The sequence below is a fragment of the Hippoglossus hippoglossus genome, chromosome 18 (assembly GCF_009819705.1).
Source record: "Hippoglossus hippoglossus isolate fHipHip1 chromosome 18, fHipHip1.pri, whole genome shotgun sequence".
Lineage (NCBI taxonomy): Eukaryota > Metazoa > Chordata > Actinopteri > Pleuronectiformes > Pleuronectidae > Hippoglossus > Hippoglossus hippoglossus.
This window is the reverse complement of record NC_047168.1, coordinates 7,854,066-7,881,988: the sequence shown is the minus strand read 5'-3', so window position 1 is coordinate 7,881,988 and position 27,923 is coordinate 7,854,066. Positions and strand designations below refer to the sequence as shown.

At 43.0% G+C, this 27,923-nt stretch overlaps 1 protein-coding gene across 2 annotated transcripts; it reads right to left on the bottom strand.

Moving 5' to 3' along the window:
• Positions 1-1,466: 1,466 nt before the first annotated feature.
• On the bottom strand, positions 1,467-27,262 carry dhx15 (DEAH (Asp-Glu-Ala-His) box helicase 15). 2 transcript variants are annotated; one of them, XM_034568705.1, is made up of 14 exons: positions 26,869-26,995; positions 25,421-25,739; positions 24,329-24,522; positions 23,732-23,891; positions 21,778-21,996; positions 17,717-17,884; positions 11,033-11,119; positions 10,487-10,636; positions 9,891-9,999; positions 6,032-6,223; positions 4,890-5,012; positions 4,613-4,803; positions 2,922-3,091; positions 1,467-2,115 (listed from the first exon to the last, which is right to left on the bottom strand). In XM_034568705.1, exons 2-14 carry the CDS (start codon positions 25,478-25,480, stop codon positions 1,998-2,000), a joined length of 1,941 nt encoding a protein of 646 aa, XP_034424596.1. In that variant the 5' UTR covers positions 25,481-25,739; positions 26,869-26,995; the 3' UTR covers positions 1,467-1,997. The 2 variants fall into 2 exon arrangements, with proteins under 2 accessions (XP_034424596.1, XP_034424595.1); XM_034568704.1 differs by lacking the exon at positions 26,869-26,995 and adding an exon at positions 27,031-27,262 and having other exon boundaries at positions 1,620-2,115.
• Positions 27,263-27,923: the final 661 nt, after the last annotated feature.

The window sequence follows — 27,923 nt, the reverse complement described above, 5'->3', positions numbered from 1 at the left end:
TCTCATTTTTTAAATCAAATCTAAAGATCCTCATGTATGAACATCTGACACCCACGGACAAATGATTAAGCACGAGAAGTAAGACCGCGTGCAACCGCCGTGTGCGCCCACATCAGACACTAACAAAATACAACTTGGGAGACATAATGATTTTCATTTGTAATTATGGCAGCGTGGATCAATGGGAAGTATCGAGCATGAAAAACTGTTCTTACCTCAGGATCAATTCCATATAATTTCCAGATCAGCTCAAACTAATGGGTTTTCTATTGGCTTCACTTTGGAGGGAGCGGCTAATCTCTCCGGCACCATTTTCTAGTCCTATGCACGTTTCCCCGGCAAAAAGGCCATCCACTTAAAAACATGTCTCCCAACAGTGCAAAAAAATATTAAAGCACACATGCTAATTTCCCTGACTTAGCATATTATACAATCTGCGGGCTTGATTTAAAACTCCCTTAGCAGGTCTAGTATCTCTGCCGGCTTTCTTCCAGACACTACAGAGATTGTGAAAAGTGCTTACGGCTTCATTCCTGCCTCTTACCCTCGCATCAATGTTTTGCTGATTTCCTTATAATTCATGTAAACTTGAGACGCAGAACAGAGGAAAGCAAAGGTATGACATCTTTAAGGCTCTGGGTGTGTTCAACATGAGAAACTATTTTCATTTCATGCTTCCAATTCAGAATAGTCGGTCCTCCTGGAGACGTAATAAGTAGAAAGGAAGTGATTAGTCGATTCAGGGTTTGGTTGATCCACAGAAAATGAATCGACTATTTAGATCGTGGATTTATCATTTTAGTTGTAAAAATTGTCAATATTTGCTGTTTCTCAAACATTTAAAGGTAACTGATTATATTTGTGTTTTGGATTGTTGGTCTGACAACACAGTTTTAATTTTGTAGACCAGCAGATTAAAAGATTGTCTAATTACACTGTTGACCTACGTAATGAGGGGAAATCTTACAAATAAAGTTTCTCTCTTTTTTGTTAATGATCACAAGCTTGTTGTCGGAGACCATTTCCAAAGGTAAGTTGCTCGACTAGCACAAAAATAATACGATTCAAGTTGCGTCACTAGCCAGTACTGTGGTTATTCTTCAGATCGCAGCCCTGCTTCGAATCCCTGCTTCTCCCGACTGCAAGCGTTACCTTCCCCAGAAAGAGAGAGACCGACACAAAGCGGTGGAGCCAGAACAGGCTCCGGCACAGCAGGGATTTCACACTGATCTTGTTCCGAAACATTTGTAATTAACATTCCCCCTCACTCCGACTGTTTCTGAAGCTATCAATATCCCAGTAAGAAGATTTAACTTCCCCGAAGAGCTCGGAAACAAGCTGGATTTGGCAGGTCAAAACGTGATCGCTCACACTGCCTGTGTGTGTGTGTGTGTGTGTGTGTGTGTGTGGATAAGGGTTGAGTGAAAAGTTGATGCGTAGATTATCGTGTTATTTTAATGCTGACACTGGAAAAAATATTTTATTACAAAGTCGTTTTTATTAAGTTGACTGGAAATGTGCCTCTTCCTCCGTGACAAGAGGACATTACATTATGCCTGCATCAAAATACAGTATAAATTACATTTGATCAAAAGCTTGTCTAAATGGACGAAATGCTGTTTTTTAGCTGTAGATGCAAAAGACCAAGCAAGAATTCCGAGGTGACATTTTTTTTTATCATTGATGCCTTTAAGAGGAATGTTGAAATTTACTTCTAATGATGATTCACACAGAATTCCTGATAACCGGTCCCACAGTCCATTCTTAACAGTGCTTTACGCTCTTCGCTCCCAAGACAAAGACACATGTCGGCCGGAGAAAGCAACTGGACACAATCCATCGATCGTTATGAAAATACATTAAACACAGTGAGACAAAAATAGACTTCAGGATGAGATTGTTGGTGGAGATAAGAGAGAGAGAAAAAAAAAGACATGACGCTCAAAGAGTTCAGATTGGACTTTGTACAGATACTGAGGATGCACATGCAAACCCTCTTAGTACTGAGAGTACTCCTTGGTGGAGAGTTTTGCAACAATTCGCTCCAACTGTCTCTTTGCTTCACACTGGGGGAAGTTGCTCATCTCGTAGTACTGCGGGGCGACTTTCACCAACCTAGGGAAGGAAGGAAGGAAGGAAACGTTAGTGGCAAATATTGTCTTCAGTATTTACCATATTCACACAACAAATCTGACTGCACGAGGTCAATCCCCCCACGAGGGGGAAGAGAAACATGTCGCACAAACACAGTTTTTACTGAGGGTGTGCGCTGCATACGAAGCCTGAAGTGGTGAGGCTGGCTTCTTCTGTTTATTGGACTTAAATCAGTTGTACTTGTGCACTTACAGCTCAAACAATTCATTGATTACCCAACGGACTGACAAATAGAATTGATAGACAATAATTTTGATGGTCAGTGATTTGTTGCAGTAATATTTAAGGCAAAGATGAAATCTTTCTTTGAGTCCAGACTCTAAAATACAATTATTTTCCAGTTTTCTTGGTCTCACATGATAGCCTGTGCATTATTGCCCAAGTATAGCTGAGAGCGAATCTTGCACTGTGTCACATTACGTTTGTAAGTGATTTTTATAATGTCAATACAACTTTACAACTAACAGAATTGGAAATCTCACAAAAAAAGACACAAGAGACAGACACACACAGCTGATATACAGGAAAAAATATACTATTTGTTGCCAACACAAATAATTAAATGTCCATATGACTAAAAATTAAACAAAAAGAAACAATTAGAAATTATTCAGTTTTTGATGTGGAGGGTTTCAATTTTAATAATTCAAATTTTCACAAAATAAAAGACTTGAATGAAATGCTTTGCCCATTACATTTAGAAGATGTGATAATTATCTTTGAAATATGCCGACTTCATCAAAAATGCAGCTAAAACAGAATCTTACCACTCTGGTTTGACGTCTGTGCACGTGCGGATGTAATTCTTGGTGGTGAGCACGAACTCATTGTAGAGCACCCACTCGGGCTTGTGGTCCAGCACGGTGGAGGGGTGCAGCTGAACGACTTGGTTGTCCTTCACCGTGAGGTAATGGCCAGTGCGCTCCAGGTGAGCGATCTGTTTACAGCACAGGAAGAGAAGAGGGTCGTTACAGGATCCCGCACAGAAGGAAAAAACTAAATGCCCACAAACACTGCCTTTCTGGGGCTTGATTTATGTATTGTAGCTACCCTGGACCCATTTTAACCTATGTAAATTAACAACACACTGATTTAAAAAAGGAAAAGTAATACGACACAGAAGACAAACGTGTTTGTAACCAGGCGCTGGCTTTTTTCCCCCCTCTACTTTGCAGATACTTGGTGAAGCTGCGGTGGCTGTTGTGATTAACCAAGGCAATCAGTCTCAATAAAGACCTTTCCAAACAAAGACATGAACTCAAATGCTGTGAAAGCTCGAACATGAACCGCAAATTTGTCTCAGAGATAAAGGTTAATGTTGACAAATATTTAAATATTAACACCATAATTCAACTTGTCAGGTTTGCTTGTTTCAGGTAGCCTTGAAAATGGCTCCTCGCAAAATGCCATTTGTTTCCTTAAGGGAGGCACAAATTGACATGATTTCTTGTTATGTGTTTAAAACAAAGCAGCTGTGTGTGTGTGTGTGTGTGTGTGTGTGTGTGTGTGTGTGTGTGTGTGTGTGTGTGTGTCCATTACAATAAACATCTCCACCGCAGTGAGTACGACTGTTTTGCACAAAAACACTTGTTTTTCAAATGATCAAACTCAACAAGGGCAAACTTCAATGAGCATCAGGTTAGCGGTGGAAAAAGACTGCGTGTACAAAAATCACAAACAACAAAACAACTAGAATTGCTGCCTGCTGATTGTTTGCCTCGGCCGACCAGTCAGGAACTATCGTCACTATCTCCCCTGTTGCTCCTGGGTTATGGTGTTGAATCAGACTTTGGATATGAAGTGTCCTCTCTCTTCATCAGTTTATCCAATCAGACAGTGGAAGTGACAGGACTTATTTTTCCAATAATGCCAGAAAGCTCTGTCTGTATGTGACTCGCATATCTCGAGAAGCCATCATCTTATCAGCTTCACACTCTGCATGTGTATTGTTAAGGGCCCGAGGAAGTGTAGTGTCGAATCTGGGGCAACTTGGACACCCAATATGTTTAATATTAATAAACCTTGAATAAACAGGCGACCAGCCATCTGTAGCAGCAATGGCTTGGACTCTTTAACGTATGTAAGAGCGCATTCACGACAACAACAACTGATTCTCCAGTTCAGGCTTCTGCGTTCTGAGACGACTTCACTGAACTTTTAAAAAAACAGGTGAACTACTGTTTGTGCAGCAGCGGTGGAGCAGCTATAAGGTTCTGTGGACGGAGACCTGCTGTGGGTCTTTTCTTGCCGTGGCTCAATTAGTCCGGGTCACTTTTACAGTTCCAGAAATAAAAAACAAACGCTGCAACCAGCATTGCCACAGGCCAAGCAAACAGCCCATTCCAAACGGGCAGATTTAGAACTGGCACTGCGCTCGTTGAGACCAACTGGCTCGGGTCAACAGGTTACAAATACACACCAATACTTCACCAAAAGGCTCGTAATGTGACTGACTGACCTGCATGAAGAAGCCAGTGACCAGCGCTCGGCGGATGTTGATGTAGTAGTCTCTGCTGTTGAACTCGGTGCTCCGTCGCGGCAGATTGAAGCGGTCCATGATCCTGGACAACTGCTGCCGCACGTTGTCTGCCGACATCAGCGAGCGGTAGTTGACAAAGTTGTCATAGCACCACTGAGTGGCGTCGTGGTCTGTTTGAGAAAAGGGTCCATTTAGACAAAATGTGACGACATGAATCGTAATTGGGGAAAAGTGAGTGCGCGAAACAGCCACTCACTTTGTTTGAATGCGTGGTAGACGTTGAGCAGTGTCATGTGGTCTCCGTCGATGTGGGCGAAGCGCATCTTGGACTCGTCGGCCACCTTCCTAGCCTCCGTGGGTCGGACGAAGCACTGTGGGACTAAACAAGGTTGGTATAGGCCGCAACACAGCCGCCCATAGGGATAAGTTAAGCAAATCCCACAGAGAGGAACAAGGCCTCAGCTGAAGAGAGGCACAGAGCACTTCACAGGGCACACTGTACTCGCCAAGTGTTTATGGTGGAGAGGGAAAGGAGGAGGGTCAAAGAGGAGGGGAGGAGGATCGGTTTCTCCGTCCTGATGCGTTTTTATACCAGATATGGCAAAACAAGCCTCCTGTCTTACACACCTGATACTGAAGCAAAATAAAAATAGAGCTGTGTAATTTACCCAGAGGACTTTGCCCTCTCCCCTCTTGCGAACTTGCTCTGAATTGCTTAACGTCAAAGCTGCTTGATTGCAGCTTTAATAGGAAAACCCCCTTTTTATCGAGCCCCGCGGCTGGCTGCTGTGGCGGCATCGTCCTCAGGTGTACTTTTTGCTGCTTACTCTAATGAACTCAGCAAAAACCTGCCATCCTGAAACACCTGCTTTAAGTGCTCGCCACGCACACCTACTTAAATCCATTTCCCCACTCTCAAAGACCCTCGCGCTCCCTTCAAAGGCTTCAAGATTCATCTCAATGAGCAGCATTCTGCTTTGAAAAGCCTGAAGCACAATTACTGCAGGAGTATGCTGGTGCTGCTCCAGCTACACCTATACATTTTGTCCAGACATGTTTTTTCCCCCCTTCCTCACAAGTAATAGCTGACATCACTTACTTCATCCTCTGCTTGCCTTGTAGTTAAGTTCAGTAGGACACTTATTCTACGTAGATCAACACTTCAGGGGTCGGGATTGCTCATACAGATAAAGTCAACTGTAAGTACTATTTAAATGAGAGCGTACAGTGTGTTAAACAATACCTAAAACTACTTCACTGTTAGATATGACTAAAATAGTGAATAAAATACGCGTGTCCTTTAAGCTCATTGGTTATTTCTGAGGCACGGTCCACGAGAACAGGAAATGGAAAGAGTAGCAGCTCAGACCCACACAGCAGGCCGGCCCCAAGCATTACCTGACAACATGGCAGTGATGGAGAGGATCTCGTTGGAACAGTTGAATTCACAGCTGGCGATGACCATTTTGGCCAGCTGGGGGTCCAGGGGGAACTCTGCCATCATGGAGCCCAACTCCGTCAGGTCGCCATCGTTGTTGAGCGCCGCCAGGTAGTTCAGCAACTCCAGGGCTCGCATCAGGGTCTCTGGGGCTGGAGGAGACAGAATGGGCGAAGACAGGCCATTACAAAAAAATGGTTCCAAGCCCATGGGCAAAACACAGAGATAATGAACATTTCTAAAACGGTCAAAACTTCTTTCATTACGGCCACCCTGCAGAAGAACTACGAGGAACACATGGGATTGATTGATACTGAGATGAAGGACCGCATCTGCTCTCAAAACATCAATCTGACTTTTTTTAATAGTCACTTAATTAACTTAATTAACTAAAGTAGAAATGCCAGCCTTTCTCAGATTTCCCCTTCTCAAATGTAACAACTTGCTGTTTTTTTTGTCATTTATTGAAATTTAAATGATAAAAAAAATTTCCAATGAATTAATCAAGAAAACAATCTGCAGATTAATCAACATTTAAAATTATTAAATTATAAAAAATCCCTCATTGTCTCGTCATGTCCTCAAAATTAAATTAAATTGCAATTAAGGCTGAATAAGTGAATGATTATAATATAAAAACATAATTTTCCCTGAATAATATCTAAGGCAGAAATTATTATTTTTTAAACTAATTTCCTTTAAGCCAGGAGATAAGAGTTTAAATGCTATGCTATGACATGTGGTTCAGCGGTTCTTGCAACCATGATGAAACCAAATGACTATTTGAGAAAAGAGGCAGCCCAAGAAAAAAAAGAGCTGTGACAACAATAGAGTTCCATCATCTGCTTGTTCTTGGACCTTTAATGGAAGACAAATGCGAGTTAAAAAAAGACACAGCCACTCAAACAAAGGCCGGCTTGTTTGCAGGTTTTGTGGCAGGGTGCATGAGGTGAATCAAAATGAGAAGGCTCTCCGTGTGACGGCCAGAGTTACGCTAGACAGCAACTTAGCGGAGAAGTAATCACGGCAAAGCTCATTTTTCATCCTTCGCTCAGGCAATCCTAAACAACTAATGCAATTACAGGAGAACTTTCTACTTAATGCTTCAACACAAAAGGCTTCCACCGTTTGGTTAAAAGATTTTCCCTCCAGATGCAATTATTGACCTTTGGCTCCTGAGAGCTGAAGACTAATGACCAGTTGCATGTTAACTGAAAATTAGCTTCAAGCACTGGCTGTGGTGCTCGTTCACTTTCATTTCTCCCAAGTGCTCACAAAAAAATTCAATTTCAAACAGCAGGGAGGCATTTTTTTATGATTAACAAATATTGATTTGGGGCATCAAAGCTCTTAAAACACAAAAAACACAAAGTGAGTGCCGGCTACATTACTTACCACACCAATGGCTTGAGTGGGGGGCTGCACAAAAAGTGTAAATCTGATTTCCAAGTTCTGCTAGCATGATGAAGCAGTGTGGAAATTCAATCTATACACAATGCGGCTCATCAGAAAGTAAGTATTGACTGCCTCAACACACAAGAATCCGATATATTAACCAAGGGCCAAATCAATGAGACGAAAGGCTAAAGGTACATTAAACCACACTGACTTTGAAAAGGTACTTCTTTGGAAATGTCATGAGGCAAATGAATCCCACCCAGCCAAGTCCCTGTGTAAATCGCTACTGATTTCTTTTGGATTTTCCATTTGGTTGGCTGGCTCACGTCGTCGCTCCCGTGTTTAGTGAGCAAGGAGGGAGGTGGGTAAAGCGAAAAATGCACGACACACTTGAGCGTTTCACAGCAAAAAGGAAAATCAAGGATCCATTAAGATTATGGACAAGCTCAAATGGGGGGAAAATAACACTGGCATTTGGGGTGAACCATCAAAGGAACAATATCTTAAATCAATTTTAGATTACTTGAAATTTCAAGTGTACAAAATGTATGTTGGCCTAGGATTATAAAAACAAACGATGTGGCCTGAAACAAAGGATTTTTGATTGTGACGGTTTAAGAACCTCCTATCCACCCATTTAGGATAGAAAACATACAGAAAAACCCTTCAAACTCTATTGTTTCTTCTCTGATGTGTCGACTCTCCAGCGACGCTCCTTTGACCTGTGCATTTACTCTGAGGGGGGCCTTTGACACAGGGTATCAAAATTGATCCACTGTAACTAGATATCATGAAGTGCCTGTCCAGGAGCTCTCACAGAAATCACTGAGACAAAGCAGACCTCATTCGCTGCACTCAACTAGCTCCAGCCTCCAGTGTGCTCAGGAGCTAGTTAGGAGGAACCTTTCGCCATGAATGGATCAAATAAATAAAAAGGTAATCCTCCCCTTTGCCTTCACCCCACTGTTCCCAGTTAGACTCGGCAGACAAGGCCAATCCTATATGCCGGCGCTTACCCGTACGTTTTGTGAGAATTGTGGGGGTGGTGGTGGAGGTCAGTCACGTTTCACTGGAGGAATATAAAGGGAAGGCAATAGCCAAGGTGATAGCGCTGCTATTGATGTAACCAATTTCATTCTCAAAATGGCGTTTGCCACAGTGGACGGGGAGAGATGGGTTTAATCTCAGAGGTGAGATGAAAACTATATTATGGTGAGAAAAGGGGGGAGGGGGAGGTTAGGGATAGGGAAAGGAGGGGGTGGTCTCCTTGGGAAGATGTAGGAACACACGCTCTACTGAAGAATGCCATAACTTGGCGCCACAGCAAGAAGAGGTCTGTGTTCTGGCAGAGAAACAGCGTAATTCTTATGTACGAGAAATAAGAAATACAAACAGAGGCTGCCGGAACATCACTGCCTTTTCTCACTCTCTCATAAAAACTGCAGAATACTACGGAGATGTCTACCAGAGTGCTTATCCACAAATCTCAACATTCACCACTTGATATCTGCCAAGATCACTTCATTTATGCTACTGAGCTCCCAGGAGACTCAGCTGACCCAGATTTGATACTGCACATCAGAACCACACTTAAACTAAATGTTGCTCGATTTCATAACAGCTCAATTTGTTTTGATTCAAATGGAGCCATAGATCAAGATCAAAATTACATTTTATCAAGACGTCAATGCTTCAGATTATAGTCATTGTTTTTTTATGGGAAAGAAAGTGTAGTTTGACACAACGGAAAACACTCATTTAGCAACTATGCTTTCAGAAATACAACAGAGGTGCAACTGGTGACTGTTTACAGTACAGTCAAACTCTATATATTTATTTCTTTAAAAGTCTATCAATAATAACTGCAACTTCATTCATCTATCTAACACGTTGTCGGGAGGAAGCCGGAGTACCCGGAGAAAACCCACCCAGACACAAGGAGAACATGCAGACTCCACACACAAGGACCCCGATACCCAGCACAAGTGCTTTTCCAAAATAAAATACAGATATCTGCATTTCCCCTTGTGTGTGTGTGTGTGTGTGTGTGTGTGTGTGTGTGTGTGTGAAGGCAGTTTGAATGCAGGGAACACAGTCAGTAGTGATGGACCCTACTGCCAACAATCAAAACTATGACATGCATAGAATGGGTATTACTAAAAATGCAGACCTAAATAATTATCACTTACTATTAAAAGTTAACAACCTTCACTCAGAAGCAAGTAATTATCGATATCAGATGAGAAATGTTTTTATCTCAAAGTTTTGGGCCATATCGTCACGCTCTTGCTTTTACCATGCAAAGCTTTATACTTTTCTGTGGAACTGAACGTTAATGAAACAACATAAAGAGCTTTGAGCAATAACGAACAGAAACATGTCTTTCTGAGCTGAAGAAAAACGGTATTTGTTCACACTAACCTGGTGGGTCCATGAAGTCGAAGTGCACCAGGTCATCAATACCCAGCTTCTTCAGCTGCAGCACCACAGAGCCCAGGTTCGACCTCAGGATCTCTGGATATGTGTTATCCTGCGCCAGGTAAGAGGTACAAGAAAAAAACCTGAGTCCATTTAAAATGTATTAGTCAGCGCACTTGTTATCTCCTCATGTGTCGCTCATATGTCAACCTGGGAGTCTACGGCGTTTGAAGGGCTATTTAACTTATTTTTTAAAATTCCATTTGCCCCTCAGCATGATGTGAAGGAATTACCCTGTTAAAGAGAACTGAGCTTCCGCACGTCATTTGTCACAAGGTGGCGGCGTCGTTAGTACGGTTATGAGGCAGAGTGGGGAGGCTGTGGTTTAGCACTGAACTCTTGGAAATAGAACTCAGAGCTAAACTGGGACTCGTGGAATTGCAAGTACTACATAACAGAGAGCTTTACCAGCTTGAGGGCAGCTCCAGGGGGATACAAAGTGCTTGTGGCATTGAAGAACGTGAGATATGACAATCATTCGCTTGTTTACACCTCATAGAATTTCGTTTTTTTCCCCCCTAAACTATCTTGTTGCTTACCTGCATTTCTGTCTTGTAGGCTTTCTCAGTGTAAAGGCGGAAACACTTTCCTGGGCACGTCCTTCCAGCGCGCCCTGCCCTCTGCTGGGCTGAGGCCTTGCTGATGGCCGTCACCAAAAGCGACTCCACTCGGATTCTTGGGTTATACACCTGACGGAAAAATAGAAATAAAAATTACATTTCAGATGGATAGAATTTTTTTTCCCCAGGGATAGATATAAAAATAAATAAGTGGTTAAACACACTAACACCCACAATGTGCTACAATACCAGCAGCTAACAAAAAATGTACAACACATCCACACAATTCACTACAGTGCATAAATCGTCTCTTTTTTACGCCATGTGTAGGACTTGGCTGCAGGCTGGTGAAATGTCAGAGGAATAAATAACTGGCTTTTCCATCTTTTGCCGCTGTCAGGTGTGCACTGCTGTGTTTATCTGGAGATTCTCAGGCAACAGACGCAGATGATCACTGCAGATAAAGGGCGGTGGGAGAAGATGGGGTGTGGGGGGTGAGGGGGAGAAGATGGGGGGAAAGCTAACCTTTTGCTTGGCAAATCCGGGATCAATTACAAACACCACACCGTCAATGGTAAGGGACGTCTCTGCGATGTTTGTTGACACGACGACCTGTGGAAAGGAGAACACGCGGGTGAAGACATGATCTACCGTGGGGGGTTTGGAGGAACCCACTGGTATGCATGGTCAACAGTTATTTAGCAACATGCAAGTATTAAAAACAGACAACTCAACGACTTGAACACATGAAAGATGACTGTTTTATAATGTTTCACAGACAGAAACCAGCGTGCAGAACTAAATCTGGAAAAAGGAAGTCATTCTTTCACATGAAGAGGAAAAGAGACAGACAAGTGCAGATGTAACACTTTGCTGCAACTTGAAACATATTCCCTGATGTGAGCGAGTTGACTGAAGGAGCCTCTGTGGTGCTCTGTACACACATTGTCTAATGTAACCCAACAGGGCAGTACAACAACAGTTTCTGCAATCAGGTTCAATGTGCTTTCAGCGAATTTGTGGAGAGAGCCGGCGAGGTGCTCAGTGCCCCATCCAAATGCATTACCTCTGTCCTTTGTGTTATGCGTGCATGCAGTTGGAGTTTCTGCCTGACTGTCCTCAGCACGTTGCTGCTTTTGTTGAGGTGTCAGCTTCCCTCACTTGGAAAGCTCTTTGTGGAGTTTTTTTCAAAATTGCAGAAAACAGTTGATGTAATGGTTCCGGCTTTTTAACACGTTGCGGGCTCAACGGTGGTTACTGCTTTCCTGTGAGCGTCTCTCATGTGAACCCGGCACATGTCTCGAAATTTGGAACACTGCTGTCTGCAGACGCACCGACTGTGCATGGCTCATTGTCGCTGATTGGCTCTCGCTGTGTGCTACGAAAAGGCTGGCTCTGTCAAAGCTGTGCTTCAAACACCACCAGAGGCAAGCAGCATTGCAGTTTGCATTTGCACTTGACCACGAGAAAAGTCTTCATCATAGCAGAATTGCTGTTAGTTGTGTAGGAGCTTTTGAGATTCGACAGTGACGTGTTTTATACCAACACTCCTGTGTTACCTCCGCTAAAAAGGTTATGTTTTTGACGTCTGATTGTCAGCCGGATTACGCAAAAACTGTTCACCAGATTTCCATGAAAGTTGATGGAAGGTTGGAACATCAGCCAACAAAGAAACCATTACATTTTGGGGCAGAGAGGAGAAGCACATTATTTTAACTTTGGGTATTTTGACGTTTTCACCTATTTACGAGGCAATAATTCATAGATGTGTGTAAAATTTGGTGCATTACATTGAATTTAAGGGGACTGTTGGGCCTTGGCGGAGGTATGCGTTCTTCTAAGTGCTATTCTCGTGGCACAATGTGGCACGGAAATATCAGAACATGAAGATTGCACATCTAGTCCAGAGTAAAACTAGAGTGACAAGATATTGGATGAGGCAAATCTAAAGATGGATTTATACTGTGACTTAGTCCCCAGGTGGATACATAATAGAATAGATTTATATCAGCTCTCCTGCCTAATTTCTCTCCTCTCATCCTGACCAGTCGAGAACTGAGCCCAGTTCGGTTGGAGGTTTCTCCCCAATTAAAACGGTTGTTTTTTCCCTCTGCACAGTCACAAAGTGTTTGCTCATTGTAAGAACTATAGGGTTTCTCTATAATATTGTAAGGTCTCGACCTTCTATGTTGTGATTTGACTCTGTACAAATAACATTTAATTGAACAAGAGATGCTTACATTCACTTTCTCGCATGGAGCAACATCGTGCTTGGCATACAGAGCTGGAATTATATCCAGAAATAGTTTGAATACTTTTTTTAACTCATGAGACAGAGTGCAGTTTTTCAATTTGCAGTGGAGCTGGATTTGACAGATGAGTGTTTGACATCCGAGTCTGTCTTCAACTTCCTTCATGTCTTCTTCAGTCGCAACAATCCCCACTGGCATCAAAGACTAGCAGGAAAACACAAGGTGACCAGTTACAGCTCTTGTCTCGTCTCTTAGTAGCTGCCACAGCCCTGACGTGTACATACATTCTGGTTGTTTGCTGAGATGTAACATCTTGACATATAAGCTACGGTACAGCCTACAGTAAAACTACAGCGGATACATAGAAGCCTCCGCCGTTGTAGCTACGCTGCAACCCCCTCTCCTCGCAATTACTAAGTCCAGCTTCAGTAATTTCACACCAGTGTGATGAAAAGCAAACCTGGTAAGTCAAAGCAGCATTATATCACAACAACCTAATGATGTCAGTCCATTCAAGCTTCAACAAGCAAGACAGGCAGGTTGTGCAGCATATGCTTACTATGTTGGGCATAAGGAAACGTTAAAAATAAAGAAACAAGCGAGCAAACAAATGCTAACGCAGTTCTGATCATCTGAAAAATGGGGAACGTAAAAAGGGTAGTGATGATACAGATGGTTTATTGGACCCGTCGCGTGCCAGCGTGGCGTGGGAGTTGATTTAAGCATCAGGGCAGATGTCATTGTTAACTGTCTGTGTGCAGAGAAATACTGCGCAGAGGAAAAGCCGCTTGGTTTCTGAGAATAAGACGGATGGGGGAAAACTGTGAACCTGCACCATCTCTCTGTCTCAGATCTTTTTCTATTACAATTATCCCCTATAGCAAGACTGTCTATGAGAAACGACAGCTGAATTGGAGCAAAAAAATATAAAAAATATCAAATGACTCACATCACCCTATGGGTCTCTTGCTGTCAGCATATACACAAACAGGGGAGAGGAGGGGAGAGGATGGGGGAGACAGATTTGCAGCTGCTCTCACGCGAACCATGACCGCCGCTAGGGTGAGTTCTCCTTATATAACACTGGGAGCCGACTGGACAGAGAAATCCTTTAGATTCATCATAGCACTTCAGACTATGGCAGCCGGGTCATAGCCCACTCTACTGGCAACTGCCACTCCAGTGTCACAGCTCAATGTGGAAGTGGGTGTTTGAAAAAAAAAAAAAAAAAGCACCTTTCAACACTTGAAAACTCTTTTCCTTGCTCACTCACTCAACATCCACCAGGACAGGAACAAGCTGCGGCCTGACCTAAGCACTCATTTTGGTGGTAGCCAGTCTGCTTTCTTGGTAGTGTGCATAATAAAATGCCCAGCACAAAACCAAACAGTCCTCTGTAGTCTTTGCTGATGCAGGTCCACAGAACCAATTTTGCACACTTGACACACTTCCTTTGTGGCTGTGCCTCTTCAGCTGCCTTCAAGCTGTGAGCCGTAGAGACTTTTAAATCCCACCTTTTAAGCGAAGATTCTTCACCAGCCGCAGAATGCCGGACTGTTTAGTTATTAATGCCAGGGAGGGACTTTCTTCACCCTCATTCAGCCCTTGACCTCAAGTAATTCACCTGCCCAAAGACTTATTCCCCTTAGTATTCATACAGACGAATGAAGAGGAGGCAGTGAGCACCCATCTCCATATGAAACTGATCAGACAGTTGTATCTGGTGAATGGATGTAGTGGTTATAACCTCGGCCAAGAAGGTTATGTTTTTACCCCTGTCTGTTTGTTGCTTGATTTGTTTGTGAACAAGATTACACAAAAACAACGGCACAATTCTCCAAGAAACCAATTAGAGTAATAAATCAGGCATATTTCAGAAACTTATATCCATGAGTGTGTTTACTGTGGTGCAACTAGATTGAATTTAAAAAGGGACTGTTGGGGGTTGGCAGGGGCTCTCGTTATTCATGTAAGAATGCCGGTCTAATTGAGATAAACTCAGCGACACGTGTGTTGACTTTACTTTTTCCACACAGCTGAGAATTGTGTTCCTGAAAACAAAGTATAATCAGAGTTTCCAGGTACTTTCAACGGTTGTCCGCAGTGCCGTCGATCCTGATTGGTCTAGTAAATGTGGCATCACAGCAAAGATTGATGACAGTATTTTACTACTGCATTTGTAGAAGAAAACAAATACTTAAAAGTAGAATAGAAGAAAGGAGAATGCTTGGGGAGGCAGGCTGAAGGGAGTTTTCTTAGTGTCTGGCACAAATGGAGATAAAACAAACAGCCATAAAGCATAGGACAAAATCTAAAGAAAAACTGAAGACATACTCAACATTATACCAAAAAAACAAATTTCAGTTTGTTTGATATGTTGGACATTCTGCTTTATCTTTTTAATTGCACAATATCCAAAAACAACCAGGTACCAAAGAGTCATAAAGTTCCTAAAAGCTCAGTGCAAAGCTCCAGGTTAGAGGTTGTTAAGTTCCTGCAGTGTGAAAGCACTGCCACAAGCCCAAAGGTATAGAGGAGTCACATCATTGTGAAGGCAATTCGCCACACTGTGGCAGTCTGAAAATAAATTGGCTGGCCAAACAAAGACAGACCAGGCCATCAGACAGTGTCTCATGACAGACACTACATGCCAGCGTCCCAGCAAGGAATGAAAGGCATGGAATGCTTCAAAGTCTGGTTTTAAAAAATGGAATAGGTGAGGCTGCGCTGCCCTGTGTGCTGGGACACAGTCAGTGCTCCAGCAGATGCCACACATGACACCCTCTCACATTTCATGATCATATGGGTGGCCTCATTGGCTGCATTGATTCTGAAGGATTATCCAGCCTAGGGCCATTATACTGAAGGCAGACTGGCTCCTTCCAGTCTGTTGCTGCACTGGATAATCCTGGCTTCTTCATCAGTAATATCATTACAGCATCATCTCTGCATGTTATTTCTGGGTTATTACCTGCAGGAGAGCAAGTGCTATTGCTAACACGGGCCATCTTTCACGTACCCTGCTGGGAGACACAGCCTTGTTGACAAATAAAGCCTCCCCCAACCGGGGAAAGGAGAACGTGCCTTGAGCTGCGTTGTCACACCCACATTCAGGGCTCATTGAAATGGATATAGGGGGAATTAAAAGTGACATTTGAGGGACTATTCCAAACGTGACAATGCTAAAAACAAACCTAACACTCATCACAGCACATTTGTTAGAGACAATCTTTGAGACGCTGGAAAGCAAAGTGAGATTATAGTCTTTGTTTGTAATTAGTCAATTGCTGCCTTGGCTCTAAATGATTAAACTGTTCAAAAATGGAAGATCGGTGGCTTTCCTGGAGAAATGGAGCAATGACGAGCTAGTGCTTTATGTTAATTGAGGGGTGCCTAATGCAGTCGTTAGCATGCGTAGCTGCAGACATGACGAACATTAATTCTTTTTCGCTCCTTCCTCTTGGGCTGGCTTGAATGACATCTCTACATTTTTCACTTGATGAGTCGCTCAGTCAGAAATGGAGGAGAAGCACATTTACTTCAAGCACGGCAACTTTAGATGCGACCTCGACCAATTCAACAAGCGCCTGACAAATCTGTCTTGGGGAAAACAGGGTGTGGAGTTAAAAGTGGTGGCTGGGTTGAGTTTTGAGGGGTCACAGTGGAATCATTACATTCACTTTATATCCTGAAGTTACTTGTGCAAATTCAGGAGAAGTTAGTAAAGAAGCAATACACCATGGCCATGTTTCATGCTCTTCCGAGGCAAATACTGTGGATGACATTTGAACTTTGAAAAAAGATCTTTACAAACCAACACTGGGTCATCTCACCACTAAGAATGATGAGCCTCTCAAACCTGCACTACACAACCAATGTTGACTGAAACAGCAAGACTGAAGAGTTGAAACTAAGGAGATGGGGTTTTAGTGTCAAATATATTATCCAAACTTTGTAAGCAAAGCTTCTGCATGGGCCTTGCTAGAAATACTGACTTGATGACAGACTTAGGGGGCATTCACACCAACCTGGTTTGGTCCCGAGCTTTGGACTTACTTCATAACAGGTGTGAAAGCTGCCTTGGACCAACGGACGGAAATTGAGTCCAACCTTAAGAGGTTGTCTTGGTCCGGATCAAACTCAACATTTTTTTTGGTAAAGTTTCAGACTTTCTGACCAATTGCAGGTAGTTTAGATAGCATTAAACCAAAAAATCATATCACAACTTTGACAGGCCATAAATATGTTCACTGCTCATGTGTCGGCCTGATCTGCCTCAATTAGAGGGGTTGTAGCAATGAGTCATTCATCAACACCGTCCCCGATCAGATGCTGGGGGTGAATGTTTGCTCATTCACTGGCAGTGATATTCTGATACTCTTTCAGATCCCTGGCCAACAGTGTGCCAGCGCAGGTGGTGTTGCGACTCTCGGTGATGAGCCGATCTGAATAGAAACTGTCACACAAAAGAGGGAAATTGTCTTGTGTCTGTATCAATAAAAGGACCTTCCAGTCCTCTGAGATCCGACAGCCAGAAAAGTCCTGCTTTTGGTCAGCTCAGATCACCTTTGACAAATCAGACAGCAAAGGTCTTAGGCCTCCTCTCTGAGCAGCAGCAGGGCCTGTGCAAATGTAGTGGAAAGATAAAAATGACTGAGAATGCAATACTTTCCTCAGGCTCAGAGGGCGTGAGTAAAACCCTAGTTATAATTTAGAGCAGAGAACTGCATGCTGACAAAAGCAGCATATGTTGTGTGAGTCAGTTCTGCACTAAAGCTGAGAAAGGGAAAAAAAGTTTTAGTCCCTACCTTCCAGCTCTCTTCTTTTACCCACCTTATTCTCCATCTGTTCTTCCTACATCAACCCCACTCAGTTTCTCTTTCACTTACCCTCTCCCTCAAACTCCCTTTTTCAACCTCCCCCTCTCAGTGTTTTTATAGCAACAAGGCAGTTATACCTTCCTTCCGATTGCACCGCTTGGTTTATTGGGTGGGGGTGGCTCGAAGATCCTCTGTTGCTGCTGTGGAGGCAGAGTGGAATACAACGGGATGATTTTGATATCGCCAACTTCAGGCCCCAGGTCCTCAACTTCTCTCTTGATTCGCTTGCAGGCTTCATCAATTTCCTGAAAGACAGAGAGCGCAGCACTTAACCATGGCATCATTCGTGTATGCACGCGGCGAAAGCAAACAGGTTCTGAAAAACACCTGGAGAAACAATGGCGGTGAGTGTGGATGATTCAGGAAGGCGAAGAGGAGGTGGCCGGGGAAACCGTGGTTCCCTGCTACAGTACATTTGTTCTGACTATCGCTCCATCTGACGGAGGAAATTAAACCTGGACTGCAGTATGCTTTGCTGAGCTCCCTGTGGCTCTGTTGTCAAATGCAGCAATCACGAAAAACATGGACGTGCACGCTATGCAGGCGCACACATACACACACAGAGCCAGACAGACTCAAACAGGGTTCATTATTCCACAGTGCAGTATTGTAGAAGGGAATGTGAGATGAGACTGCAGCACTGATGCATAACCAGCGGCAAATCATGGCAGATCAGTTTAGTGAAGCTGAACGTTCTAGAGCCGGTGGGCTGGCAGACAGACAGAGGACCTGAGTAACACCAGGAATAAGAAAGCATGATGAGTGAACACTGGGTTAGGGCCTATTGTCTCAAGGCCTATTAGTACACAATATTAAATGTAATAAAATACATTCAGATATTCCACAGGCACAGCTGCATCACTACAATAGGAAAAAGTGTTTTATTTTACCTACCTCTATAGACATACACACATTTTTAATGGGCCAGAACATCATAAAACCGCTTTTCATTTAAAAGCAACTTCCGCTGTTCAGGACGATTTTCTTTGTTTTTTCCTAACAACAATCATTTAATCCTCATAAAGCAGCAGTTACTATGTGTGTCACAATAAAGCCTATACTGTTGCACCACCTGCAGGCCCATGGGAACAATGCAGCAGCTCTTTGAAGTGTCACAGTGAAGACACTGATGAACAGGATCTCGGATTCCCACAATTGTCTCATAAGTGGTTATGGACACAAAAAAAAGCATCACAGCTTGTGTTATTCTTGTTATTTTATATTTTAAAACTTCTTTGACACGGTCGCTTCCTTTTCTGAAAGCAAACTGTGCATAAATTAGTTAAAGCCTGGCTGAAACGAAAAGATTTGTACTTTTGTGTGAAGCCAGTAACACTCGCCTTGACATGAGATAACACCGGGTGATGTTTCCTGTTTTCCTTCTGGTCTGAAAGAGTGTTATTAGCCCCGTTTGTCCCCTTGTTCATTGCATTAAGCCAAACCCTGCTGATGGCCATGTGCCTCTTAATCAACACACTGACAAGTGGGAAACGGTAAATCTGAATGGATTGGTAAAATTATCCTGGGTATTAATAGCCTATCAAGCCTCTGGATGCAGCAGCTGCCATGGAGGAAAAAAATGGCCCTCTTTGCCAAAGCGCTGGAAGCAAGCTGGCTGTCTGTCCCTTAGGGACATGAAGACAGAGTGTGTGTGTGGTTGTGGTTGTGTGTAAATGTGTGTATGCACACATCGGGGCAGTTGGCCAGTGTTGGAAACCTGTCCGCCAGCTCTCCCTACGACCCCCAGAAGCAACAATCTACAGCCAAGATAATAACCGACACATTTAGGAACTCCTCTTGACTAGCAAACAACCCCCCTGCCAATCCCCATGTTTTGATGTTAGCTGCTGTGGGGGAAGCTTAAATATTAGGACTTATCTTAGCTCAACAGCTGTGATATGTTTCGACTTCCTTGTTTGGAGTTGGTGCTTCAGCTCTATTTGTTTGTGGAAGCAAAATATCTCACAGAAAAACTGCGTAACAGAAGAACCCAATACTGTGCATTTTGCGTTTGCCTGTTCTAAATTAAATGGTCAGATGAAGAGAGTCTGTGGCTATGCCAGGGATCTGCCTCACAATCATTAGTCCACATCAACGTCGCTGGGAGACTGAAGAGGTTAAGAAGTGCTCGAGGGGTGTGCTGCAGCACCCTTTGAACACCCATCTCTGCCAGACCCACCACACATTAACTTCTTTAACCCAATTAGGACAGGGTGATAATGAACTCGCCGTGGGAGTGCTCTCAGTAATGCTTCAGCTAGACACAGTGTGGGGCAGGCGGGGGGGTAGCTTGGAATATAACTCGACAAATTACATCTAACAGCAAAAAGATTTTAAAAAATCTAAAAAATGTCTCACATTGGCTGTGAATATCCCAAACTTTTATACACATTCATAAGAGTGACGATCAGTGTTTCAGGCCATCCGAGCAGCTGGGATGCCTCTAAATCTAAAATCAATTACCAGCCCTCAAAGGAGACCACTTCAAACACCATGCCCTCTAATGACTTCATCCCCTTCATAACAAGCTGCATATTGATCACGCTCTGACAAATGAAAACGGACATAGATGTACTGCAACAGTCAGGCTGCTGTGGAGTGACAAATAATTACTGCTAATAAACACACCGTCAGAGTTTATTTGGGAAAGTCAGAGTCACGACCATAGACTGTACATAAAGACGGACGCCACGACTGCTCCCCAAATGTGAAGCACCTGGTGGCTGGCTGCAGTATAGGTTATAAATCCAAACTATTCCATGTTAGTGGATGGGACATGTGCCAAAGTAAATGTACACGTCAAATACATTTTGACGTCATTTAAGCTACTTCTTATTGATGAATGTTCAGGTGTTTATTTTTTCCCACTAAATTTTGTTTTAATTAGTTATTTGATGCTAAAAAAGCCGAGCGCAACCGCCAGTTGAGACTGACCCACAATTGGTCGAGCGCATGTATAGGCGGGACCTCGCATGCTCCCATGCTGGATATTTTGGCTTCATTTCTGGAAAGTAGGAGTGGCGACATGTCGTCCATCTTTATTTACAGACAATGGTCAGGAGTTTGTGATTCCTTGTGTGGGTGAAAAACTGGTGTTAAGCCACTGAAGAGGAAAAACTAAAACTATTTGGATTTTGTTCACACATGCTATATTCTACTTTTCAACCACAACTTGTCTCTTAAACCATTTTGTCAGAGTAGTGAGAGAATAATCACAATAGCACAGGCACTGTTGGCTCTGACAATCTTCCCTTGTCCATGGATCAGGAGATTGAAACATTTGTTGCTGCTCTTTCTTTCTGTGAGTGTGTGTGCGCGCATGTCCACCCAGGTGTAACCAAATTCATCATTGTGGGCATGAACCCAGACCTCCATTACATGTCAGTGGACAGCATTTGCAGAGAGAGGGGGGGGGGGAAATAATAAATGACTTAATTTCAGACATTCGTGGGAAGGGCAGAATGTGGGTCACTCATCTTTTCTTTTCTTTTTTCGCCTTCTCTCTGCAAACCCTTGTGGTTTCCCAAACAGGTACAGTCACATCCATTAACATCTATAAGTCTGAGGATTAATAGTTTCCTGTGCAGAGTGTAAGTGCGTGTGTGCACATGTCAAAGTGTATGGGAGTAACTCATCTATGTAATTAGATTAATTTAAATGCTCTTAACTTTGGGGATGTAAACAGTCTTTCAACAAATTTGTTGGGACAGAAAAAAAACACAATCATGAATAAATATAGAGCTGAAACGACTGGCTGATTAATAGATTAGTTATGCGAAATAAAATCAACTATTATGATTATTGCTCGTGTGTGAGGCATAAATACAAAACATTTGCTTGTTTTACATATAGTGAATTGTGTTTTGAAGTTGAAAAAATCATTTTATGCTCAAGAACATTCTGATGGGCGAAGTTAATGCCTCAATGATGAACATAAAAAATAACCATGTGAAAACAATAATTACGTGCAGCCCTACAAATATTGAATAATAATTACATACATTAACACGTTTGTGGTGGCTTTAAACAGGAAACATTATTGGTGCTGAATTTATCAGCACCAATAATGTTTCCTGTTTAAAGCCACCACAAGCAGGTTTTTTGCAGAGAAAAAACCCATAATCCTGTGGACTCATACCTCTTGTCCAGTGAGGAAAAGCAGAAGGTCCCCTTCATCCACCTCGCACATGTGGATCTGGATCACAGTCCGGATGGCCGCCTCCAGGTAGTCGCGCTCTGGTTCCGGTGTGTAGAAAATCTCCACGGGGTGGGTGCGTCCAGGGATGGTCAGCAGTGGGCAACTGTCAAAGTACACCTGGAACTTGCCGGCGTCGAGTGTGGCGCTCATGACAATGACCTGGGCAGAGAGGGAAGAGAACGGCGTTTGTTCAGAGACTATGTCGTCATAAAGGAGGTGAAAGAAAAGATTTAAATAAAAGTAAAGACAGCAGAGTTTAAATGACTGTGGCAATTAAGGGAGGGAGCACTCAAGTGAAGAATGAGTTAACACTAAATATGGCTTGATGGTGATTGCGGATGACGACACAGGCTAAGTGGATAACAGTGCAACCACATACAGGATAGATGAAGGGTAATGCTCTGAATAAGAATTTAAGGTGAGCGCACTGGCACAAACCCAAGATGGTGTCTGTAGTGCAGAAGTGGGCATTACACTCCAAGTCAGTGACTTGTGACTTGGCGCTCTGTGTAGTCACTGACCTACACCGAGCCATGACAGACCTTGTTCCTGATATTGGGTACACAATGTTCTCTCCAGAGCCATTAGATAAAGCGCATTAGGATTCTGATGGGAAACACGTCTCCCATTTTCAATCTCTAGCATTTTCAGGGGCCAGCGTCTCTGCATTTCACTTTACGCTCTGCGAGACATCATAATTGCTCTTAATCAAGGCAAATTAAACTTTCAAATTTGGTAGGGGATGGGAATGAAGGAGATAGAGGGGTGTGGGTGGATGATCATTCCCAATAACCTAGACCTCATTTAACAGTCCGCGAACAACAATCTAACCTTTGATTCCACACTGACACACAACTAGTCATTATCCATCTGCTGTATGAGAAGTATTTCTGGCACACGCCACCTATAAAACTTCTGCCTGCCTGTACGCTCCCATCCACACCGACACATTGCTGTTCTTCCCCTTGGTTGATTGGCTTAAAATGGGGCCGACTCTGGGAGCAATCTCCGCTAGTGCTGCGGTGCAGAATAGATGTGCATTTCTGAACCTAATGCCAACATTTGTCTTTCCTCAATACACACACAGCTGTCAGACATGGGGACACTGTCAGGAAAATTGTAAATAAAAGGAGGGAGCCACAAAAGAGGGACATAAACACTCGTCCTACAAGGGAGTCATAGTGTAGAGCTTTAAATGATTTGTAAGCATTAAGTGGGAAATTTCTGAAAACAAAACAGACGACTGTCAAGAGTACTTTCTACACCAAAGCTGCTTGCAGTCAGGACATTTTCCAGAGTTGCTGTATGAGATAACACAAATGTTCAAGTCAGTTCCAGAAAATTTGCTGCCAGCCCCTTAGTAAAATGTCTGGAAAATGTTGGAATGAACAGCAGGAAGATTCACAGCAAGCGAGTGGGTACGGGGATGTTTTTTCCCGAAAAACACGTCAAAAAATGAAACTGTATATACAAATAACTTAGGATGAATATTAGGTGCCACACACATAGAAGACAGCAACAATGTTTTTGGCGGAAAGGGCTGACGCTGATGTGCCGAAAACAAAAAGAGCAGAATCTATATGTCATGTCCTGCCTCATCATGCTCTACACAAGCACCGCCACCCCTCGCCTGAATCCGGACTCCGACAATATGCGTTCTCCATATGTGAAAGACAAACTCTGGAAAATGTCCAGACACAATTTTCACAAAGAAAGTTCATGTTTGAAAACAAGTCTAAAGAGAGGACAAAATAAAAGTGAGGCCGATTTGATTGGCTCAAGAGAAAAAAATAGGCTCAACAAATAGTCTAATTAACAGTTAGACATTTACAGTCAATACAATCCACTTGCTACCACATTCTAAAACTAAGGCCATAAAAGAAAGATTATTTACCTTGAGGTCAGGCCTCTGGCGGACCACCTCCTTGAGGACCCCCATGAGGATGTCTGTAGCTAATGTGCGTTCGTGGGCCTCGTCCAGGATGATGACACCGTAGCGCTCCAGCAGGGGATCGTTCATGGCTTCCCGCAGCAACATTCCATCTGTCATATACCTGAGAGAAAAACAAGAGATCCAAAAGGCTTTATCACGGCGCACAATGACATTATCTGAACAAGACCATGTTTGAAACTAAACCAATTAGCAAAACATTCCCCTGAAGAGACTTTCTATGTGGTCAAATACATTACAATTCACTGCCCATCATGAATTGGGGCAGTAAAAAAAAAGATATATTGCTTTTAATAAATTCAAAGCAATTCTTGAACTCAGGAATCATGTAACTGTAAAACAAAAAAACTAAGCAATGTGCATCAGTTGAGAAAGTTTTTGTATTGTGATGCATTTTATGTGTTATTCATAGCAGCCCCATAGTTTATTGAATTAAATTAATTGTAATTTGAATAAAGCTTTTGTTATATTCATAGGCTTCTGCTATTGTCCACTTCTCATACAAAAGCAAGCTGGGACCAATCTGAATTTTTTTCTTACTTGAGTACAGTCTTGGCAGAGCTGCAGTCCTCAAACCTGATGGAATAGCCAACCTCTTGGCCCAGCATGACATCCATCTCATCAGCCACCCTCTGAGCGACGCTCATGGCCGCCACCCGCCGGGGCTGGGTGCAGGCCACCGCTCTCTTTGGCCCCCCCGTGGAGCGCACCATGTCCACACACCACTGGGGGATCTGGAAGACAGTGCACATGATGAACTCTTGAAATGATTAAGCAAATAATAAACTATTACATAGTGATACAACTTGGAAGTGCATTGCTACTCTGCAATGTCCTGCAAAGCAAAAGTTCATTTCTGGATGAACACCCTTTGTTCTGAAATAACTGTCTTTGAATAACACGTCATCAGAAGGAACAAATCCCAATGACAGGTTTGGAAGACAAACATTTCACATACGGTATTTCAATCTTGTTTTAGTATTTAAAAGAGCTGATCATAAACACCATGTTTGGTAGAATACTGAACGCGGCTGCACTTTTCATTGTTTAACAATGTGATCTCAATGTATATTTGTGTGCAACCTAATTTGTGCATGGCAAAGACTAAGCCGCATTTGCATTTAAAAATAAGTGAACAGTGTTTTTTTTGTTTTTTGAATGTGCTGCTGTTATAAAGTAACAGAAATCCCATAGATTTTTAAACTCAACAGCATCATGGACTATTTTCCCTATATTTCAAGAGATATCCATAAATCAAGCCCCCTCTACTAAACATTGTATTTCTGTGGAATTCATAACTTTAGAGAAAACAGATACTTTTTGGAATCAAGGCAAAACACAGTGCAAAGACTGTGCAACTTCATTTAAGAAGATGGTTTATATTCCCCTCAGGAGGACCTCAAGGCTCAATCTGTGATTTACTTTAATCTTCTCTGTTGCAAATTTTAAAAAACACACAATCAAGCTCTCGAGAGAACCTATTTAAAATGCATCATCTGCTCACTGCACCCTGTTTTCTATTTTATTATTTCGCCAATTTTATCAAATTCGTAGTCAGGGTACAGTAAAAGTGTATTTGTAGGGGCAACTGACAACTAAGTTCTTGGATTGCCGAACATTCTGCCTCTGTACCTGTGTGGTCTTTCCAGAGCCCGTCTCTCCCACCAGCACAAAGGACTGGTTCCGCATCATGATGTTACTGAAGCTCTCTCTGTAGTCCCAGACAGGCAGCTGCAGCCGCTTCTTGAGGATCTCATAGTAGCGTGGCGTGTGGGGCAGGTTGGTGAATGGGTTGATTTGCTGCTGTACAGGGTTTGGCTTAAGAAAGCCTCCACTACATGGAGTCTGGATGTTGTGCACCACAGATGACTTCACGTCCCTGTCCCGGTCCCGGTCTCGCTCCCGGGCCCTCTCTTTCGACCGATCATCACGGTCTCTGTCATAGCCACGCCTGCGGGAGGGGAGATGCACACGGGTTAAGATTTGGTGAAGCACTACTACAAAACATAACCAACTGAACTCACCACAGCACAGATCTCCAACTGTGTGTAACATGGATGCATGTGCACACACACACCATATATCAATTGTGGCCTTGGAATGGTGCAGTGAAAACAAAACAGAAAAGGCACAACATGGAATAGACAGAGCACAAATATTATCCTTCGTCCTCAGTGGTCAAAAGCACCACCTAAACAAGTGTAGGATGCAAATGTCATGAATAAACAATTGATTTGACATATTCCAGAAGAATATATTCATTCAAAATGGCTTCAGATGTAAATATGAAACATTTATATCCACACACTAAAAAAAAGCTGTACTCAAACACGGTTTTTACACTGAAGCTGGCTGCATGTGGTGCCAAATGTAAAAGATGGTGCTTAGATGGAAGGGTGAGAATGCATTTGATTGTAGGTGCAGCTCTGATTCATTTGTCTGACAATAAATTAAGGCTGAATACGACAGTGACACCTTGATAGGAACAAATAAATAGGAATTCCTTGCATAGTCCACTTGATTGTTACTTCTCTTTTATAAGGTCAAAGCAAAAACATTGCAGTGACCCTGAGCTTGTGCTGTTGGTGTCAGCCAACTACTACAGGCACAACAGCCCCATTAGGACCCCACACTACCCGCATTTATAAAAACCTGCCACCGATTTGGGGCTTTAACACGAACCATGACACTGACATCTGACTGACAGGGCATCTCGTTCATGCTACGCGGCTAACATTAGCTTAGCACAGCCCCGCCTGCAGCCCCAACGTACACTTCCCCCCTTTATTGTGACAACAACACATATCGTGGCACATGCACACACTGCTGTGTTGATTTGGCCTCATCACGTGCACGCTAGGTTAGGAAACAGCCCTCCCTGCTAGCATGTAGCCACGTGCAAACCAGGCCGGTGGCTGGCTAACTGTTTGCTACGTTAGCCCCACTAGCTAGCCACCATAAACAGCACGGTGTCCTTTCATCCGTCAGTGCTAACTCGCTAGCTTAACTTGTGGAGGGGTTAGCTCGGCTAGTTAGCAGCGGGGCAACAACACAGGGGGCTAAGCTAACACGCTGCATACCCGTGAGGGGACCTCTTTCTACCGGACGACTTTCCGAACGGCGCCGCTCGGACATGCTGCCCCCGTCCACACAGCGGGATAAGCGGCTAATTCTCTCACGCAGATTCTCCTGAGATAAAAACCCGTTAACACACCGGGAAAATGGCGACCGGAAACTCTTACCTCATCGTTATTATCCTTTTAGAAAATGAGTCGAAAGCTGCGATTGACGGTGAACTCTCCCCGCGGCTGAAGTAGTGAAAGGGGAAAAAGGCGCCGGTTCTACCGAGTCCTGCACATGGCGCTGTCTGCGGAAGTCGGAGGCTGCGCTGCGGGTACGGTGCAGCAGTGGTGCCGGGAGGGGGAGGGGGTGGTGGAGGAGGGGGAGGAGGCAGGGAGGTCTGATGATGATGATGATGATGATGTACCCACCAAACAACACACACACACATGTTAATTATTGCTTATTGTATTTTTTTATATTTAATTTGTGTTTCCTATTTTTTAAAATATTTTTCCCCTGTATACTTGCACAAATACACCGCAGCAAATTCCTTGTATGTGTAAACCTGCTTTGCAATAAAACCAGATTCTGATATATTTTTGTACATTATAAAGAGCACAGGTGAACAACATATATATATATATATATATATATATATATGAAGCTGGTTAATTATAAGATCATTATTTATAATGGTCATTATAAATAATGATCTTATGAAGAAGGGTCAGATTAAATAAATTTGTACTTTTTTTCACTCCTTTTCGAATGTGTTGTGTGTTTGTTGATTTTTTTCCTCATCACTGTTTGTAAATCAATTTTCGAAATAAATAAAAATGAATGAATGTTTGTTTGTACTTCTATCTTAGTGAGGACACTCATTGATATAATACATTACCCTTAACCCTAACTATAACCATTCAAACTAAATGCCTAAACCTAACCCTAAAACCAAGTCTTAACCCTCAAACAGCCCATTGGAAAAGTGAGGACTGGTCTAAATGTCTAAAGTCCAGGCTCAAAATGGTCCCCAACAAATAATCTGTATACGAGTTAGGGTTACTTGTACTTC